The 15,585-nt window shown below is 40.8% G+C and overlaps 1 protein-coding gene and 1 long non-coding RNA gene across 2 annotated transcripts; both read left to right on the top strand.

The window, feature by feature from the left end:
• Nucleotides 1–1,709: 1,709 nt before the first annotated feature.
• Nucleotides 1,710–7,544, top strand: LOC107793942 (peptidyl-prolyl cis-trans isomerase CYP65). The gene is made up of 11 exons (XM_016616392.2): nt 1,710–2,095; nt 2,198–2,260; nt 2,345–2,448; nt 2,781–2,872; nt 2,978–3,067; nt 3,178–3,253; nt 3,330–3,703; nt 5,051–5,307; nt 5,406–5,694; nt 6,814–6,921; nt 7,041–7,544. The coding sequence occupies exons 1-11, from the start codon at nt 1,968–1,970 to the stop codon at nt 7,245–7,247; spliced, it is 1,788 nt and encodes a 595-aa protein (XP_016471878.1). The 5' UTR covers nt 1,710–1,967; the 3' UTR covers nt 7,248–7,544.
• Nucleotides 7,545–7,865: 321 nt separating this feature from the next.
• LOC142174950 (uncharacterized) lies at nt 7,866–9,257 on the top strand. The gene is made up of 2 exons (XR_012704107.1): nt 7,866–8,160; nt 8,501–9,257. It is a non-coding gene; the product is annotated as an uncharacterized LOC142174950 (long non-coding RNA).
• The last annotated feature ends 6,328 nt before the right edge of the window (nt 9,258–15,585 follow it).

The raw sequence follows: 15,585 nt of genomic DNA, 5'->3' as shown, positions 1-15,585 counted from the left end.
TCATGGTAGTGGTGGACAAACAAAGTAAATATACCCGCTTCATACGTTTGAAACACCCTTATATTGCAGCCTCAGTAGCTCAAGCTTTCCTGGATAATATCTACAAGCTTCATGGTCTTCCTCAGACCATAGTGAGTTACAAGGATGTTGTTTTCTTGAGTAAATTTTGGCAGTCCCTCTTTGATGTCCAAAGAGTACATTTACATCACTTTACAACATACCACTCACAATCTGATGGCCAAACTGAGCTATCAACAAGTGTCTAGAGAGTTATCATAGATGTATGTGCACAGGTAGACCCAAAGATTGGACTCACTGGTTGCCTTTAGCTGAGTGGTGGTATAATACTACCTATCATTGTGCCACGAAGCTAACCCCTTTTGAAGTGATATATGGTCAGAAGCTATCCCTTGAACATGCCTTACATCCCTTACAACTCCATGGTGGATGAAGTTGACAGGAGTTTACAAGCTAGAGAAGGAACCATCAGGTTTCCAAAGCACTGCCTTGCACTAGCTCAATCCAGAATGAATGCTTTGGCAGATAAAAAGAGATCCTTCAGGGAATTCGCAGTAGGAGATATGGTCGTTGTAAGGCTACAACCTTACAAACAAATGTCCCTCAAAGGACACTCGTATCACAAGCTCAGTCCTAAGTATTTTGGTCCATTTCAGATGCTTAAGAGAATTGGATATGTTGCCTACCAACTCCAGCTACCTCCTCATGCTAAAATACACTCTACATTCCATGTTTCTCAGCTTAAGAAATATGTTGGCTCCAACCAGTGATCTCTGACTTATCAGTCTCTATTTCTTTTCATGGTCACATTGTATTGGATCTTGAGAGGATTCTCGAGACCAGGGTGATTTCTTAGTAGTGGTAAAATGGTTCAATTGTCCTATTGAAGACAACACTTGGATGGATGCTCATACCTTCAAATATCAGTTTCTTCAATTTGTCCTCAAGGACAATGACTCTTAGGGGGGGGGAGGGGTAGTTGGTATATGCCAATTAGTTAAAAGGTGTATATTAGATATTTCTCTCCGAAGTTGGTTATACAGTTAGTTGTCAGAAGTTAGTTAGAGAGAGCAGTTAGTTGAGCTTATTAGCTGTGACACTAGCTATAAATACAAGATGCATTGTAAATAATAGATATGTTGAAATCACTAAAACTCTTCTCTCTTCTTAGTCTCAATTACTATGCAATATATTGAAGTGTATTGTTCAGAGATTATTCTTTCTCTAATCTCTTAGATTACTTCCAATTTTAGACCTCCATTGTTAAGTAGGCAACATATTTGAAGTTAACTAATAAATTTTAATTTTGGTCATTGAGATATTTGAGCATATTTAACAAATAGTTAATTAAAATGTGTATTTTTATTCATGTAGTTTGTGAATATACACAAAATTAACAAATTGTTACTTTGTTAAACCATTTATTACTCATATGTAATACTAAATGTGAATTATTACTCCACATTTGAGGGTAATATAGTTTTAAAAATAATATAAGTATGACATTTCTTATACAAAGGGATAAGAATACGCAATTTTATTGATTCAAACTTAGGTTTGGTTAGTGAAAAATCACAAGAATTAAGTCAAAATATACCAATCCAATGGCAATTACCCTATTTTATTTATTTATTTTTTTCCAGGAAAAAATCCGACAAGTATATTAATGCGGGTCGGGCCAGCTTCCTGACAGTAATAGCTTATTCGGGTTCAAGTAAGGTCCAGATTTAGAGACCTTAATACGGGCGACGGAGAAGAAGTACAAAGCGGCCACCGTCTTCCGGAGCAGATAGTCACATGATTCTATAAAGTTGTATTCTCCTACCGTTAAGAAGAAATTGAAACAACACAATCAACTAGCTTTTCTTAGTTTATTGGAAAAGAAAAGCTCTAATAAAACCCTAAATTCAGAGAGATTATAGTTCGAAGAAGGAAGTGAGAATTACACCATGGGGAAGAAACAACACAGTAAAGATCGAATGTTCATAACCAAGACTGAATGGGCCACCGAATGGGGCGGCGCTAAAAACAGAGAGCTAAAAAACCCTTTTAAACGACTCCCCTTCTATTGCTGCGCGTAAGCTCCTTTCTCCGCTATAGTTGCTTCGTTTTTTTTTTTGCTCACTATCTTTTTTAAGTTAATATTTGGTTAAATTTGGCGTGTAATTTGAATTTGCAGTCTTACATTTACACCGTTCGAGGACCCGGTATGCACAGAAGATGGCAGTGTCTTCGAAATAATGTCAGTATTTTGTTGTCTCAGTGTTTCTATTTCAAGCTGAAATAATTTGCAGTCTTACTAATTGGCATCTTTCTTTTTCTGCAGCCATATAGTCCCATATATCAGAAAATACGGGAAGAATCCAGTGACTGGAGCTCCTTTGAAGCAAGAGGATTTAATTCCTCTTACTTTCCACAAGAATGCTGAAGGTAATATCTTTTTTCTGAAGATATCCAATCTATAAGTCCAATTACCCATGAATTATTTACTTGAAGAAAAAAAAAGTATGCTTAAAGTTGCATAAAACATTGTATATGTCTTGTCTGACGTTGAATGTGGGATGAGGGATAAGCACTTATGTCTATTTATTTCACAGTGATCAGTTCAAACTTCTATAGCAATTTCTTGATGAAAACTTGGGTCTTTAGCATCTGGTAATTAGGTACAGATATGATTTCTACTAGCTTTTGGGAGGGCCTCATATAGGAGTTATTGTCATTTTCCAGGAATGAATTGAAAAGTGGGTGATTTATTGTTTCAGGAGAGTATCATTGTCCTGTCTTGAACAAGGTTTTTACGGAATTTACACATATAGTTGCTGTAAGAACTACGGGGAATGTTTTCTGTTATGAGGTATGGGATATTTGTCTCCTGATCTCTATTCTTTAACTTCCTTCAAATAAAAGAGCACATACTTGTTCCTTGCATGGAGAGTTTGATCCAGGCTTTCTTGCATAGGCAGTTAAAGAATTGAATATCAAGACAAAGAACTGGAAGGAGCTTCTCACTGATGAACCATTCACTAGAGAAGACCTTATAACAATTCAAGTAAGCTTCTAAATTACTTTCCTTCCTCTCAACTGTTATATATGCTAAATTAGAATGCTGCCTGTTGTGATGCGTTGCTTATATTGATATATTTAAACATCTAACTGCAGAATCCTAATGCACTGGACGCCAAGGTGCTTCTAGATTTTGATCATGTTAAGAAAAGTTTAACGGTTGATGATGAAGGTGAGTAATTCTTTTATTCATCCAGGTTTGCTGCAATTATGGCTCCTCTGCTAATAAGTGTTTGGTACTTCATTAGAAATGCAGAAAATGCAGTCTGATCCTTCATACAACATAAATATTACTGGGGACATCAAGCAAATGCTTAAGGAACTTGGAAGTGAGAAAGCGAAAGAGATTGCACTGCATGGTGGAGGCGGTAACAAGGCACAGAATGAAAGAGCTGCTGCTCTTGCTGCTATTTTAGCTGCAAGATCGCGTATCAAAGATGATGCAAAAACAAAGGAAAATGGTGAAGGTACAGCAAAGCAAACTTTCAGCATTGTGGATGCTGCATCGGCATCAGTTCATGGAAGAAGTGCAGCTGCTGCAAAGTCTGGTTCCACTGATAAAACAGCTGCACGGATAGCTTTGCACATGTTGGGCGAAAGGACACCAGTGAATGCTAAGTTGGTTAGTTTTTGGAAAGAAATCATCTCTTTCCTTTTTCTTTGGTCAATTCACAGAGAGTAATATTAACCTGTTTGCATAGTTTACACTTTTCGTTTGGGAACCTATATCTGGTTTGCTTTTCAGAAATTTCCCATGTTATTTTAAGTTCAAGCACATTTTCTGTGATTCAAAGAAATACATCTTTTATCTTTTTGTTTTTATCCTTTTGATTATCAATTTCCTTTTACAAAAAGAAAACAAAGATTTTTGGTAAAGCATACAGGAAACTGATATTTAGTCAAGCCTTTCATCATCTCTTATAGCTTTGCTCTCATTGCATATATTTCCTTTCTTCTTCTCTTCTCGTTCTTGTTCCTGTTGGCCAGATTATGTTGCGTTTGGCTTCATGTACCTTCTGGTCTATTACTAGATTTTTTCTGTAACTAATGGTGCATCCTCAGTAATGTCATAATTTTGTCACTTTGACCTCGTAGCAAAAAATAGGGCATAACGGAAGAAAAAGATTAATATAGGTGATACCTTTTAGTTGGAACTGTGTTTTAGTCACGTTAGTACGTTTACTTTAGGTCTTATGTTTTGAAGGAGTCTTTTCGTGCTATTTGAGATTTATATGTCAGATGAAAATAGTGAGACTTCTAGTACTTCTTCGTCTTCTTCTTCTTATTATTATTCTATTATTATGGGCCTTAGATGAATTTAAATGGAGCGGCATGGTTAGTGAGGATTCATATAGCTGACCCCAACTTGCTTGGGGATTAAGGCATAATAGTTGTGTTTGACCTTGTGGCTTGTCATTGTGGTTTCTTTATCTGGATAATTCAATACAACCATGTCACACTAGTGAAAACATAGTATAGATGTATGTTTATAAGAGTTTGCTGCTGGTGTACTATTCCTTCATCACACGTCGACGGTTAATCAAGTAACATATAGTTCTTTCTTATCGGACATCTAGAGACAAGATGGTTTTTACATCTTTCTTCAAAGCTAGCTATCAGCCTAATAAAAAAACTAACAATCTGTCAGTTGTGCTCCTTTTAAATTGTTCTGTGCCGCAGTAGCTTGCTTTCCTGTAATTAAAACAATTGACAATTGCTTGCATTAATTTCATATTCTCTCTGTTAATCTCTTTGCGTAGTTAAAAAATTTCTTTGCTCATTGCTGATGGTTAGTCTAACTTCTATAATGTTGAGGTTTAGTGAGATGCTAGGTGCAACAATTTTCTTTTACTTGTCCCAAAAAAAAAAGAGAGATGCTGCTAGGTGCAACAAGAAATAATGCATAGAAGCATGGCAGGAATCTGTTGTTTTATTCAAAGTGATTTATAATGCTGTTCAATTCTTTCAGGTTAAGAGTCGTTTTACCACTGGTGCTGCTTCTCGCTCCTTCACTTCCACTTCCTATGATCCAGTAACAAAGAATGAATATGAATATGTTAAAGTTGAGAAAAATCCCAAGAAGAAAGGTTACATCCAGCTGCATACAACACATGGTGATTTGAACATTGAGCTTCATTGTGACATAACACCAAGGACATGTGAAAACTTCATTACCCTTTGTGAACGAGGATATTACAATGGAGTAGCGTTTCATAGAAACATCCGGTATTTTGATAACCTTTTTTACTTGAAACGGCTGTAGAGTATTTGTTTATAAATAGGGACCATTGAATGTCAAGGAACTAATTTTTCTACGTTTGCAGGAATTTCATGATTCAGGGTGGTGACCCAACTGGCACAGGGAGAGGAGGTGAGTCTATCTGGGGAAAGCCCTTCAAGGATGAAGTACACTCCAAGTTGCTGCATTCTGGTAGAGGTGTTGTTAGCATGGCTAACTCTGGTCCTCACTCAAATGGTTCACAGTTCTTCATCCTGTACAAGTCTGCCACTCACTTAAATTTCAAACATACCGTCTTTGGTATGGTTGTTGGAGGCTTGACAACACTTTCTGCTATGGAGAAAGTTCCTGTCGATGACGATGACCGACCTCTGGTTAGTAGGAAGAGCAACTCTATATTTACTTCTTATTCAACAACTTAGCACCTTGAATCATGCTTTGGATGCAAAGATTATGCTTTGGTTGAGAGTTTAACTAACTTGGGTGGAAATACTCCCATAAATCTTTTTTAGTTATACCATCACTGTTGCCCCAGTGGCTACTCTGTTTACATATCTGAAAGCTTACGTTGTTAGTTTCCATTATTAGAACCAGTATTTACGCGATTACACGATTAATATGGAGAATACAGATATTTCTCGAATAAAAGTGATCGATATAATATTGACTATCTAATAGTTGTTTATTTAAAGAAACAGTTTCATAATCCAAACTGAACAAGTGAAGAATCTTCATTGACCTGCTGAGCTTTTGGGGTGATTTTTAGTTTTTTTTTCTTAAACAAATTTACTAGAAACAGTTTCATAGTCCAGACCAAACAAGTCAAGAATCTGTGTTAACCTGTTCAGCTTAGGGATAAGGATGAGATTTGAAGATCTTGCCAATGTAGACTTACTGTACTGCATGTGTGTGTTAATTTATCTTCCTCTTATTCTTGCACAGTCATCATGCTTATGCTTTTCCCATCTGTGGTTAAAATGGCAGATTGTATGCTACCAGGTTTTCTAAATGGATTACTTCTCTAAAGAGAAAAAGAGGGGGGGGGGGGTGTGTGTGGATATTCCATTCTCAAAACTCTTGATTTTTGGGTTTCAAACAGAAAGTGGAGCGGTATGATCTAATCAGGATCTCATTAGTTGTAAAGAAGCAACGCAGTATGATAGTAGTTGTGCTATTTCAGCCAACTGTGAGCTCTTGGTTGTTTCATACCTTTATATTTAATGCTTTTTTTTTTTTCAAATTTTAAAGAAGACCTTATTTTCTTCCCAGATATCATCTTGTCAAGTGGCCTTCCATTTGTCTGGGTATTTTCACCCAGTCTTCCTTCATCTTTCATATCCTTCCGCTGGAGGGAGCCCATACTTGAAAATCTTGCTGTTTTTTCTGCACTTCAGTGTTCTAATTTCTTATAAGATAACTTTTTAAGCTGACTCTTCTTTGTTCTGATGCCCGAGTCCTTACCTCAACTCCTTTTGCTTCTGCTGTCTGTGCAGGAAGAAATCAAGATAATAAGTGTAGAAGTTTATGTCAATCCCTATGCAGAGCTTGATGAAGAAGAAGAGAAAACAAATGATGACAAGAAAACTGAGGATGAAGATAATGTTAGTATTATTCCTTTTTTTTAGCCTTTTTTATGACATGGCCATTTTGCTTGTTTGATTAGATCTACTAATACTCTGTCCATCTCTCTTTCTGTTTTCTCTTCCTTCCTGTATTTCAGGAGAAGGTTGGATCATGGTATAGCAACCCCGGAACAGGTAACTCAGAGATTCAAGCTGTTGGCAGTGGGGTTGGGAAGTATTTGAAAGCAAGGGCTGCACAGGCCGACTCGAAAACTTCTTCTGATACTAGTCTACCACCTATTTCTGCGGCAAAGAAGAGAAAAACGGGCACATCAATAGAGCTTAAAGATTTTTCAGCATGGTAGAGTTGTTATTATCAGTTAATACTGTGACATTGAATAGCTATAGGTGAGTGTAACATATTCAGCAGATACGTGTAAGAGGGAAAACTAAATGGTTAGGATGTAAACTCGATGCGAGCCCCTTTTCTTGTTTTTAATTTTTAAAAGATTATCAGGGCGACCAATTAGACACTTAATAAAAGCGCATGAAGAAATGCTTTCAGTGGAGGTTTCACTCTTATTTTCTCAACAAGAGGACCTGATACATTGTAACATATTTACATGAGAGCTTTATACATGTGACTGCAGACGATGTTTTGCATTTTTGGCGATTTATGTTATGTGATGTGTGCATGTGTGTGTGTATATTGATAATCGAGTTAGCTTTTTGTTATAAAAATTATTTTATGACTTTGGTACAATAAACTAAAAGTTGGATGACCATACATGAAATTAACCTGCAATATCTAGGCGTTTCAATATCTCCATGGGGCAAAAAGCAGGTCTGTTTTGGGTGTTCCTTTCATGATGTAGTAAAGCCATACTAAATTCATAACTAGGCGTTTCAATATCTCCATGGGGCAAAAAGCAGGTCTGTTTTGGGTGTTGTTCCTTTCATGATGTAGTAAAGCCATACTAATTGATATTGGTAAGAAAATAAGCTGGAGGAAGTAGTACTATACTACTATCACAATTCACACGCATGTGTTAAAGCCGGCATCAATGGAACAGCGCCTGCAAATTGAAACAGCATAGAGTGCACTTAATTATGAATCTGCAGCGATGGTGCTGAGCTGACTACTGAGTGCTCATACAAAGCATTTCTTCAGTTGTGGGACTCGACTTAAACAAAACAAAAGCTGTTACTCTTGTCTCTTTAAAAATTTGGCTCCTGACCCTGCGCCTACTCACTGCTTTGACCTGGTCGTTATAAAAGGTAAGTCTCCACTTCAAGATTATACATCTTTCATCCGTCTTGAAAATATTTTAGTCTGAAAAGTTGAAGAAGAAAAAGAAATTCTAAAAAGAAGAGATTTTGCCAAGACATTCTTCTTTGCGTCAATGACTTTAAGTATAAGGTTTAAATCTGAATCATTTATTTCTCCAATTATTAATTGCATTTATTGTGATCTTTTTTACTAGTAGTAATCACTTAGTAAAATCATTAGGATTTGTTCACTTATAGATTGATTTGAATATTATCTCTTGCCACTATAAATTCTATTACAAAACTATTGCCGCTAGCTCATGTGTAAACCACTGTCAACTACTGTTAGGGCCTGAGTCTTTGTCATCGGGCGTGGCACGGCTGTGACAAAGATTTGGGCATGATGACCTTCTCATTGGCCTATGTGCGGGCAAAATGATCATGCGGACGACGGACAAGACATTGCATTGAGGACTGTTGTGGGCAAGTATTGGCCAAGGCCTTGGAACAGGCAAGGCACGCTTGGCAAAGGCTTGACAAAGATGCGTGGGCAATGTTAGGGCGGCATGGCATGACATGCGCGCCAAAGTCAGTGGCACGGTACTTTGGGTTGTGACAGCTAAGTGCGGGCTAAGCTAAGGCAAGGCGGAAATACGGGATGCTGACAAAGGCTTTCAATAGTTAAGACAAAGCTATGTGAAGGAAAATACAAGCAATGGCACGAGGGAAATGAAGGTTGACATGGGCAAGGCAGAAACTCGGCCAAGGCAGTGTGCGGGCGGCAGCGACATCGGGTATGTGCGGCAAAATCATGGGCGGCGGATTGCGGACACGGCATTGGTGCGGAGCAACATCAAGATGAGCCAAGGCTGGGCGCAATGTCAGCCTTGGGCGTGATTCAGCTGGCCAAGTGAAGATGGCACATGCAATGCACATGAAAAGCAGTTTGACGGTTACCTTGTCATAACCTCTTTGGACCATGACTGATTTATGCTTGTATCATTATCCCATTTCGTGTGTATCATATCCTAAGTAGTTGGGGATGTCAACTACATGTTAGGAACAAATTTAGTCTTAGCCCGACAAGTGGCAAAAGTTGTAGACGACAAGTGTCATTGTGCTGTCAAGTTCTAAGGGCTGCCTATATGTTATAAATAGGGCCTTTGGACTTAGTCATATGGGGTATGGATAATTTCGTGTGAAATTATAAGTGGAAAACAAGAGTGAAACGTGAGGGTTTCAATGTGTTTCAAGAGGGACTAAGGCTAGGCTTGGGTAGGTCTTAGTGTTGGCCAAGAACGACTTGTATTCTTTGTCAATAGTGGGCTGTGAACGACTTGTGTTCATAGCAAAGTGAGGGGTCCTTTGTATATTTTTGAAATTAATGCAAAGGTTGGGATTTTCCCATATTTGCTATTGTTCCTATTGAATTGCTGCCTAAAAATCGTTAAGGCCAAACTTGCTGAAAATTGGCTAAGTGTTTAGGGAAGGTTGAGTCAAGTGCGCAACTTGACTGCCGCACGGGTATGACTTTGGACTGACCAAAAATGCCCCGTGACAACTGGTATCAAAGCGGAGCAGGTTCGTGGTAGTGGAAGACGATCGATGGGCTATTTGAGAACATGGCTGGTGGCACAAATGCTGAACTACGTCAAAGGGTGGAGTAGTTGGAAGCACTCGTTGGGCAGGCTCTTGAAGTAGATGACGATTCTTCTGTTCTTGCGAGAATGGCATGTTTGGAGGCAGATTATGCGGCGAGGATGAGACAACGCTGGCAGAAATGGCCTTGGTACGCAAAGAAAAGGAAGAACTGCGTGAGGAAGTAGTTCAACTTCGAAGGGAATTGCAAAATGTTACCCCTAGAAGTGATGAACGCACAAAATTGAGGATTCCAGAGCCAAAGGCATATGGGGGTGCAAGAAGTGCCAAAGAACTGGAAAATTTCTTATGGGATATGGAGCAGTATTTCCAGGCTGTCCGTGTGCCGGATGATGAAAAAGTGACGATCACACCAATGTATTTGACTGACAATGCAAAAGTATGGTGGCGTACACGAGTGGCAGAAGTGGAAAGTGCTGGACTGCCCAAGATTAAAACTTGGGAGATGCTGAAAAAGGAATTAAAATCCCAATTCCTTCCAACTAACTCGTCATGGATTGCACGAGATGGATTGCGTCGCTTGAAACAAAGTGGCACGATGAGGGAGTATGTCAAGGAATTTTCGTCCTTGATGCTGAATGTAAGTAATATGGCAGAGGAAGACAAGCTGCATTACTTCATGAGTGGATTGAAGGGCTGGGCGCAATTGGAGTTGAGAAGGCAGAATGTTTAAAGCATCTCTACTGCCATTACTGCGGCAGATGCGTTGGCTGACCTAAACATAGGTGATGACCCTGCTGAAACTTCGCATTCAAAAGCTGACGGGAAGAAAGACAAAGCGAGGGAATGGAAGAAAAGTGGGAAGGGCCAAACTGCCGAAGATGAAGGATTTGCTAAGAATGTGAGACAGGAGATTCACAATGGCAAAGAAAGGAGCGGCAAGTTCAAAGGCTGCTTTACTTGTGGGGGACCGCACTTGAAGAAGGACTGTCCGGTATAGGCTAGAGTGAACACTATGCTGGATGCAGAAAAACAGGAACAAGTGGCGGAGACGAATGCCATTGTGGCAGATGTGAATGGAGCACCAGGGGCGTTGTATGTCAACAACCCTTTGGGGCTGTTTCATTGAGTTGGCTCAACGAGGACGTCGATTTCAAAGGGTGCGGGTGGTTTGTTAGGGCCTGACTCTTTGTCATCGGGCGTGGCACGACTGTGGCAAGGATTTGGGCGTGATGACCTTGTCATTGGCCTATGTGCGGGCAAAACGATCATGCGGATGACGGACAAGACATTGCATTGAGGCCTGTTGTAGGCAAGTATTGGCCAAGGCCTTGGGACATGCAAGGCGCGCTTGGCAAAGGCTTGACAAAGTTGCGTGGGCAATGTTAGGGTGGCATGGCACGGCATGCGCGCCAAAGTCAGTGGCACGACACTTTGGGTTGTGGCAGCTAAGTGCGGGCTAAGCTAAGGCAAGGCGGAAATACGGGATGATGACAAAGGCTTTTAATAGCTAAGACAAAGCTATGTGAAGGAAAATACAAGCAATGGCACGAGGGAAATGAAGGTTGACATGGGCAAGGCAGAAACTCGGCCAAGGAAGTGTGCGGGCGGCAGCGGCGTCGGGTATGTGCGGCAAAATCATGGGCGGCGGATTGCGGTGGCATTGGTGCGGAGCAATGTCAAGATGAGCCAAGGCTGGGCGCAATGTCAGCCTTGGTCGTGATTCAGCTGGCCAAGTGAAGATGGCACATGCAATGCACATGAAAAGCAGTTTGGCGGTTATCTTGTCATAACCTCTTTGGACCATGACTGATTTATGCTTGTATCATTATCCTATTCCGTGTATATCATGTCCTAAGTAGTTGGGGATGTCAACTACATGTTAGGAACAAATTTAGTCTTAGCCTGACAAGTGGCAAAAGCTGTAGATGACAGGTGTCATTGTGCTATCAAGTTCTAAGGGCTGCCTATATGTTATAAATAGGGCCTTTGAACTTAGTCAGATGTGTGTGGATAATTTCGTGTGAAATTATAAGTAGGAAACAAGAGTGAAATGTGAGGGTTTCAAAGTGTTTCAAAAGGGACTAAGGCTAGGCTTGGGCAGGTCTTAGTGTTGGCCAAGAACGACTTGTGTTCTTTGTCGATAGTGGGTTGTGAACGACTTGTGTTCATAGCAAAGTGAGGGGTCCTTTGTATATTTTCGAAATTAATGCAAAGGTTGGGATTTTTCCGTATTTGTTGTTGTTCCTATTGAATTGTTGCCTAAAAATCGTTAAGGGCAAACTTGCTAAAAATTGGCTAAGTGTTTAGGGAAGACTGAGTCAAGTGCACAACCTGACTGCCGCGCGGGTATGACTTTGGACTGACAAAAATGCCCTGTGACAACTGGTATCAAAGCGGAGCAGGTTCGCGGTAGTGGAAGACGATCGGTGGCAGATTTCGTTGGGCTATTTAAGAATATGGCTGGTGGCACAAATGCTGAACTGCGTCAAATGGTGGAGCAGTTGGAAACACTCGTTAGGCAGGCTCTTGAAGTAGATGGCAATTCTTCTGTTCTTGCAAGAATGACACGTTTGGAGGCAGATTATGCGGCGAGGCATGAGACAACGCTGGCAGAAATGTCCTTGGCACGTAAAGTAAAGGAAGAACTGCGTGGGGAAGTGGTTCAACTTCGAAGGGAATTGCAAAATGTTACCCCTAGAAGTGATGAACGCACAAAATTGAGGATTTCGGAGCCAAAGGCATATGTGGGTGCAAGAAGTGCCGAAGAACTGCAAAATTTCTTGTGGGATATGGAGCAGTATTTCCAGGCTGCCCGTGTGCCGGATGATGAAAAGGTGACGATCACACCAATGTATTTGACTGACAATGCAAAAGTGTGGTGGCGTACACGAGTGGCAGAAGTGGAAAGTGCTGGACTGCCCAAGATTGAAACTTGGGAGATGCTGAAGAAGGAATTAAAATCCCAATTCCTTCCAACTAACTCGTCATGGATTGCACGAGATGGACTGCGTCGCTTAAAACAAAGTGGTACGGTGAGGGAGTATGTCAAGGAATTTTCGTCCTTGATGCTGAATGTAAGTAATATGGCAGAGGAAGACAAGCTGCATTACTTCATGAGTGGATTGAAGGGCTGGGCGCAATTGGAGTTGAGAAGGCAGAATGTTCAAAGCCTCTCTACTGTCATTGCTGCTGCAGATGCGTTGGCTGACCTAAACATAGGTGATGACCCTGCTGAAACTTCACATTCAAAAGCTGACGGGAAGAAAGACAAAGCGAGGGAATGAAAGAAAAGTGGGAAGGGCCAAGCTGCCGAAGATGAGGGATTTGCTAAGAATGTGAGACAGGAGATTCACAATGGCAAAGAAAGGAGCGGCAAGTTTAAAGGCTGCTTTACTTGTGGGGGACCTCACATGAAGAAGGACTGTCCGGTGTAGGCTAGGGTGAACATTATGCTGGCTGCAGAAAAACAGGAACAAGTGGCGGAGATGAATTCTATTATGGCAGATGTGAATGGAGCACCAGGGGCGTTGTATGTCAACAACCCCTTAGGGCTGCTTCATTGAGTTGGCTCGACGAGGAGTCAATTTCAAAGGGTGCGGGTGGTTTGTTAGGGCCCGACTATTTGTCATCGGGCGTGGCACGGCTGTGGCAAGGATTTGGGCGTGATGACCTTGTCATTGGCCTATGTGCGGGCAAAACGATCATGCGGACGACGGACAAGATATTGCATTGAGGGCTATTGTGGGCAAGTATTGGCCAAGGCCTTGGGACAGGCAAGGCGCGCTTGGCAAAGGCTTGACAAAGCTGCATGGGCAATGTTAGGGTGGCATGGCACGTCATGCGCGCCAAAGTCAGTGGCACGACACTTTGGGTTGTGGCAGCTAAGTGCGGGCTAAGCTAAGGCAAGGCGGAAATACGGGATGATGACAAAGGCTTTCAATAGCTAAGACAAAGCTATGTGAAGGAAAATACAAGCAATGGCACGAGGGAAATGAAGGTTGACATGGGCAAGGCAGAAACTCGGCCAAGGCAGTGTGCGGGCGGCAGCGGCGTCGGGTATGTGCAGCAAAATCATGGGCGGCGGATTGCGGACATGGCATTGGTGCGAAGCAATGTAAAGATGAGCCAAGGCTGGGCGCAATGTCAACCTTGAGCGTGATTCAACTGGCCAAGTGAAGATGACACATGCAATGCACATGAAAAGCAGTTTGGCGGTTACCTTGTCATAACCTCTTTGGACCTTGACTGATTTATGCTTGTATCATTATCCCATTTTGTATATATCATGTCCTAAGTAGTTGGGGATGTCAACTACATATTAGGAACAAATTTAGTCTTAGCCCGACAAGTGGCAAAAGCTGTAGACGACAAGTGTCATTGTGCTGTCAAGTTCTAAGGGCTGCCTATATGTTATAAATAGGGCCTTTGGACTTAGTCAGATGGGGTATGGATAATTTCGTGTGAAATTATAAGTGGGAAATAAGAGTGAAACGTGAGGGTTTCAAAGTGTTTCAAAAGGGACTAAGGCTAGGCTTGGGCAGGTTTTAGTGTTGGCCAAGAACGACTTGTGTTCTTTGTCAATAGTGGGCTGTGAACGACTTGTGTTCATAGCAAAGTGAGGGGTCCTTTGTATATTTTTGAAATTAATGCAAAGGTTGGGATTTTCCCATATTTGCTATTGTTCCTATTGAATTGCTGCCTAAAAATCGTTAAGGCCTAACTTGCTGAAAATTGGCTAAGTGTTTAGGGAAGGCTGAGTCAAGTGCGCAACTTGACTGCCGCGTGAGTGTGACTTTGGACTGACTAAAAACGCCACGTGACAACTACCACCATGGCAATGGATCGGGATGGGTGCGGGTGCAATTCTTGTACGGGGCGGGGCGGGTTACAATTTCTGAAAAGTTATTGTGGGGCGGGGCGCTGTCAAAATTTTTTGGTTCCCGTAATAGCTGTAGATCTTAATACCAGACAAATGTGAAACAAATTCATCCCACCCGTATTGGAGTTCAATACTTATCCTGTTAGTTTTTCTCTCTTTTTGACGAATTGGTGTAGGTTTCCATTCTTTTCTTTTTGTTCTCCTGTGTGGTTATAAGTGTGTTTTGACAAGTGAATTCTTTTTTTAAATCAAGGTTAAGTGCAAGAAAATTCTACAAAGCATCAGATGATATTACAAAATAATTATAACCAGTTAATGTAACTTTTTACTAAAATAATTGGATGTTCCTTGTTTCAGTTTTATAAAATAGTACAATAAATTGTTACAGGAATAAAACTATTATATTGGAAAAGTAACAAACTCTCAATATCTCCACAAAAATACTGAAACGTTAAACTTTTATATTTTAGCAAAATAACAAACGAAAAAAAACAATTTTAAATCGTGCGGGCGGGACGGGTTGAATATAAGAAAAGTTGCTACGGGACGGGTTGAAATTTTGCGGGTTAAGCCTCAAACTGCCCTGCACCCTCCCCGCCCCACTGCCATCCCTACCACCATTATCATCGCGCTACCACTACGAACAATCACTCCTCTAGTCACCACTCTCCAATCATCACAACTAATTAGCTCTACCATTACCAATTATCTCCACCATCAGCTGTTACGATCAATCTTTACCATATAATCACCACCACCAACTGTCACCGTTGCACAACCATCAACTTTAATCACCACCACGCAACCACCACCACCAACCTCTTTCACATCCAATCACAACTGCTACTAGCCACAACCTCACTAACACAACTGATCACCGCTAGCATCAGTTTCAGTGTCGCTAACTTTTAGAGTATTTAGATAGTATTATTTATTTAAATTTTATATTTATT

Source organism: Nicotiana tabacum, chromosome 3, assembly GCF_000715075.1.
Source record: "Nicotiana tabacum cultivar K326 chromosome 3, ASM71507v2, whole genome shotgun sequence".
NCBI lineage: Eukaryota > Viridiplantae > Streptophyta > Magnoliopsida > Solanales > Solanaceae > Nicotiana > Nicotiana tabacum.
The sequence above is the reverse complement of the archived record's forward strand: the minus strand, read 5'-3'. Positions and strand labels throughout refer to the sequence as shown.

Bases quoted from the DNA above. Each gene is read 5' to 3' on its own strand.
- LOC107793942 (XM_016616392.2), top strand. From the start codon at position 1,968: ATGGGGAAGAAACAACACAGTAAAGATCGAATGTTCATAACCAAGACT. The intron at 5,308-5,405 runs GTATTTTGATAA...CTACGTTTGCAG, and splicing joins GCGTTTCATAGAAACATCCG to GAATTTCATGATTCAGGGTG. The intron at 5,695-6,813 runs GTTAGTAGGAAG...CTGTCTGTGCAG, and splicing joins ATGACGATGACCGACCTCTG to GAAGAAATCAAGATAATAAG.